Below are 6,239 nucleotides of genomic sequence, written 5' to 3' on the forward strand. Positions count from 1 at the left end.
CTAATGGACCAGTACACCACGCAGATACAGGTACTAATGGACCAGTACACCACGCAGATACAGGTACTAATGGACCAGTACACCACGCAGATACAGGTACTGACCATGGACCAGTACACCATGCAGATACAGGTACTGACCATGGACCAGTACACCACGCAGATACAGGTACTGACCATGGACCAGTACACCACACAGATACAGGTACTGACCATGGACCAGTACACCACACAGATACAGGTACTGACCATGGACCAGTACACCACACAGATACAGGTACTAATGGACCAGTACACCACGCAGATACAGGTACTGACCATGGACCAGTACACCACGCAGATACAGGTACTGACCATGGACCAGTACACCACGCAGATACAGGTACTGACCATGGACCAGTACACCACGCAGATACAGGTACTGATGGACCAGTACACCACGCAGATACAGGTACTAATGGACCAGTACACCACGCAGATACAGGTACTAATGGACCAGTACACCACGCAGATACAGGTACTAATGGACCAGTACACCACGCAGATACAGGTACTGACCATGGACCAGTACACCACGCAGATACAGGTACTGACCATGGACCAGTACACCACGCAGATACAGGTACTAATGGACCAGTACACCATGCAGATACAGGTACTGACCATGGACCAGTACACCACGCAGATACAGGTACTAATGGACCAGTACACCATGCAGATACAGGTACTAATGGACCAGTACACCACGCAGATACAGGTACTGACCATGGACCAGTACACCACGCAGATACAGGTACTGACCATGGACCAGTACACCACGCAGATACAGGTACTAATGGACCAGTACACCATGCAGATACAGGTACTAATGGACCAGTACACCACGCAGATACAGGTACTGACCATGGACCAGTACACCATGCAGATACAGGTACTAATGGACCAGTACACCATGCAGATACAGGTACTAATGGACCAGTACACCACGCAGATACAGGTACTGACCATGGACCAGTACACCACGCAGATACAGGTACTAATGGACCAGTACACCATGCAGATACAGGTACTAATGGACCAGTACACCACGCAGATACAGGTACTAATGGACCAGTACACCACGCAGATACAGGTACTAATGGACCAGTACACCACGCAGATACAGGTACTAATGGACCAGTACACCACGCAGATACAGGTACTAATGGACCAGTACACCATGCAGATACAGGTACTAATGGACCAGTACTAATGGACCAGTACACCATGCAGATACAGGTACTAATGGACCAGTACTAATGGACCAGTACACCACGCAGATACAGGTACTAATGGACCAGTACTAATGGACCAGTACACCACGCAGATACAGGTACTAATGGACCAGTACACCACGCAGATACAGGTACTAATGGACCAGTACACCACGCAGATACAGGTACTAATGGACCAGTACACCATGCAGATACAGGTACTAATGGACCAGTACTAATGGACCAGTACACCACGCAGATACAGGTACTAATGGACCAGTACACCACGCAGATACAGGTACTAATGGACCAGTACACCACGCAGATACAGGTACTAATGGACCAGTACACCATGCAGATACAGGTACTAATGGACCAGTACACCACGCAGATACAGGTACTAATGGACCAGTACACCACGCAGATACAGGTACTAATGGACCAGTACTAATGGACCAGTACACCATGCAGATACAGGTACTAATGGACCAGTACACCATGCAGATACAGGTACTAATGGACCAGTACTAATGGACCAGTACACCATGCAGATACAGGTACTAATGGACCAGTACACCATGCAGATACAGGTACTAATGGACCAGTACTAATGGACCAGTACACCATGCAGATACAGGTACTAATGGACCAGTACACCACGCAGATACAGGTACTAATGGACCAGTACACCACGCAGATACAGGTACTAATGGACCAGTACACCACGCAGATACAGGTACTAATGGACCAGTACACCACGCAGATACAGGTATTAATGGACCAGTACACCACGCAGATACAGGTACTAATGGACCAGTACACCATGCAGATACAGGTACTAATGGACCAGTACACCACGCAGATACAGGTACTAATGGACCAGTACACCACGCAGATACAGGTACTAATGGACCAGTACACCACGCAGATACAGGTACTAATGGACCAGTACTAATGGACCAGTACACCACGCAGATACAGGTACTAATGGACCAGTACACCATGCAGATACAGGTACTAATGGACCAGTACTAATGGACCAGTACACCACGCAGATACAGGTACTAATGGACCAGTACACCACGCAGATACAGGTACTAATGGACCAGTACACCATGCAGATACAGGTACTAATGGACCAGTACACCATGCAGATACAGGTACTAATGGACCAGTACTAATGGACCAGTACACCATGCAGATACAGGTACTAATGGACCAGTACACCACGCAGATACAGGTACTAATGGACCAGTACACCATGCAGATACAGGTACTAATGGACCAGTACACCATGCAGATACAGGTACTAATGGACCAGTACTAATGGACCAGTACACCACGCAGATACAGGTACTAATGGACCAGTACACCACGCAGATACAGGTACTAATGGACCAGTACACCATGCAGATACAGGTACTAATGGACCAGTACACCACGCAGATACAGGTACTAATGGACCAGTACTAATGGACCAGTACACCACGCAGATACAGGTACTGACCATGGACCAGTACACCACGCAGATACAGGTACTAATGGACCAGTACACCACGCAGATACAGGTACTAATGGACCAGTACACCACGCAGATACAGGTACTAATGGACCAGTACACCACGCAGATACAGGTACTAATGGACCAGTACACCACGCAGATACAGGTACTAATGGACCAGTACACCATGCAGATACAGGTACTAATGGACCAGTACACCACGCAGATACAGGTACTAATGGACCAGTACACCATGCAGATACAGGTACTAATGGACCAGTACACCATGCAGATACAGGTACTAATGGACCAGTACACCACGCAGATACAGGTACTAATGGACCAGTACACCACGCAGATACAGGTACTAATGGACCAGTACACCACGCAGATACAGGTACTAATGGACCAGTACACCATGCAGATACAGGTACTAATGGACCAGTACACCACGCAGATACAGGTACTAATGGACCAGTACACCACGCAGATACAGGTACTAATGGACCAGTACACCACGCAGATACAGGTACTAATGGACCAGTACACCATGCAGATACAGGTACTAATGGACCAGTACACCACGCAGATACAGGTACTAATGGACCAGTACACCATGCAGATACAGGTACTAATGGACCAGTACTAATGGACCAGTACACCATGCAGATACAGGTACTAATGGACCAGTACACCATGCAGATACAGGTACTAATGGACCAGTACTAATGGACCAGTACACCATGCAGATACAGGTACTAATGGACCAGTACTAATGGACCAGTACACCACGCAGATACAGGTACTGACCATGGACCAGTACACCACGCAGATACAGGTACTAATGGACCAGTACACCATGCAGATACAGGTACTAATGGACCAGTACACCACGCAGATACAGGTACTAATGGACCAGTACACCATGCAGATACAGGTACTAATGGACCAGTACTAATGGACCAGTACACCATGCAGATACAGGTACTAATGGACCAGTACTAATGGACCAGTACACCACGCAGATACAGGTACTGACCATGGACCAGTACACCACGCAGATACAGGTACTAATGGACCAGTACACCACGCAGATACAGGTACTAATGGACCAGTACACCACGCAGATACAGGTACTAATGGACCAGTACACCACGCAGATACAGGTACTAATGGACCAGTACACCACACAGATACAGGTACTAATGGACCAGTACACCACGCAGATACAGGTACTAATGGACCAGTACACCACACAGATACAGGTACTGACCATGGACCAGTACACCACGCAGATACAGGTACTAATGGACCAGTACACCACGCAGATACAGGTACTAATGGACCAGTACACCACGCAGATACAGGTACTAATGGACCAGTACACCACGCAGATACAGGTACTAATGGACCAGTACACCATGCAGATACAGGTACTAATGGACCAGTACACCACGCAGATACAGGTACTAATGGACCAGTACACCACGCAGATACAGGTACTAATGGACCAGTACACCATGCAGATACAGGTACTAATGGACCAGTACACCACGCAGATACAGGTACTAATGGACCAGTACACCACGCAGATACAGGTACTAATGGACCAGTACACCATGCAGATACAGGTACTAATGGACCAGTACACCACGCAGATACAGGTACTAATGGACCAGTACACCACGCAGATACAGGTACTAATGGACCAGTACACCATGCAGATACAGGTACTAATGGACCAGTACACCATGCAGATACAGGTACTAATGGACCAGTACTAATGGACCAGTACACCATGCAGATACAGGTACTAATGGACCAGTACTAATGGACCAGTACACCACGCAGATACAGGTACTGATGGACCAGTACACCACGCAGATACAGGTACTAATGGACCAGTACTAATGGACCAGTACACCATGCAGATACAGGTACTAATGGACCAGTACACCATGCAGATACAGGTACTAATGGACCAGTACACCACGCAGATACAGGTACTAATGGACCAGTACACCACGCAGATACAGGTACTAATGGACCAGTACACCACGCAGATACAGGTACTAATGGACCAGTACACCATGCAGATACAGGTACTAATGGACCAGTACACCATGCAGATACAGGTACTAATGGACCAGTACACCATGCAGATACAGGTACTAATGGACCAGTACACCATGCAGATACAGGTACTAATGGACCAGTACTAATGGACCAGTACACCACGCAGATACAGGTACTAATGGACCAGTACACCACGCAGATACAGGTACTAATGGACCAGTACACCACGCAGATACAGGTACTAATGGACCAGTACACCACGCAGATACAGGTACTAATGGACCAGTACACCATGCAGATACAGGTACTAATGGACCAGTACACCATGCAGATACAGGTACTAATGGACCAGTACACCATGCAGATACAGGTACTAATGGACCAGTACACCATGCAGATACAGGTACTAATGGACCAGTACACCACGCAGATACAGGTACTAATGGACCAGTACTAATGGACCAGTACACCATGCAGATACAGGTACTAATGGACCAGTACACCATGCAGATACAGGTACTAATGGACCAGTACACCATGCAGATACAGGTACTAATGGACCAGTACACCATGCAGATACAGGTACTAATGGTACATGAACCCATTCTGACCTGAGATCAGATTCATACGAGGTTTCCACTGGACACACACTGGTCTGATGAACCCATTCTGACCTGAGATCAGATTCTAAAAATGTCAGTCGCTCTTCGATTTTTCAAAAAATAGCAGACCTACAAGCTCGTAGCGCGGCACTCGTTGGCGCGCTATGAGCTTGTAGATCTGCTGTTTTTCAATAGCTAAAACATAACATGATGCTAACACCAAAATGGGTTCCCGTTCAGAATGGGTTAAGCCAGGGGTTCCCAAACTTTTTTGGACCAGGTACCCCTTTTGGGGTAGATATTTTTCCAGGTACCCCCTCATCCTCGCAACACAGATAACAATATAATTACAACCACACGCAGTGTTTCCTGCAGGAAAAAGCTTTGGCATGGTGCTGGGCGCAGGCCGCAGGGGGGCCTTCTTGCGTCGAACATTTTGATGAATTAATTAATTTGATTCAATAATTAATTAATTTGTATTATTGCTCTTGTATTGCTATTGGAGACACTGGGGGGACACTGGGGGACACTGGGCAGGCACTGGGGAGGCACTGGGGAGACACTGGGGAGGCACTCGGGAGGCACTCAGGGGGACACTGGGGAGGCACTGGGGAGGGACTCAGGGGGACACTGGGGAGGCACTCAGGGAGGCACTGGGGAGGCACTGGGGAGACACTGGGGAGGCACTCAGGGAGACACTGGGAGGCACTCAGGGGGACACTGGGGAGGCACTCAGGGGGACACTGGGGAGGCACTGAGGGGACATTGAGGAGTCACTGGGAAGGCACTGAGGGGACACTGGGGAGGC

The 6,239-nt window shown here is 48.2% G+C and overlaps 1 protein-coding gene across 1 annotated transcript in view; it reads left to right on the forward strand.

Annotated features, from left to right (window-relative positions):
- The window catches only part of LOC310876381 (intersectin-2-like), a gene marked incomplete at both ends in the record, with an annotated part of 76,562 nt that overhangs the window by 43,518 nt on the left and 26,805 nt on the right, over nucleotides 1–6,239 (forward strand). Inside the window, 1 exon segment of the mRNA XM_083789909.1 lies at nucleotides 64–276. Coding sequence (XP_083646035.1) covers nucleotides 64–276 — 213 coding nt within the window.

This window comes from Protomyctophum parallelum, assembly GCF_964188405.1.
Source record: "Protomyctophum parallelum genome assembly, chromosome: 19".
In the NCBI taxonomy this organism is placed as follows: Eukaryota; Metazoa; Chordata; class Actinopteri; order Myctophiformes; family Myctophidae; genus Protomyctophum; species Protomyctophum parallelum.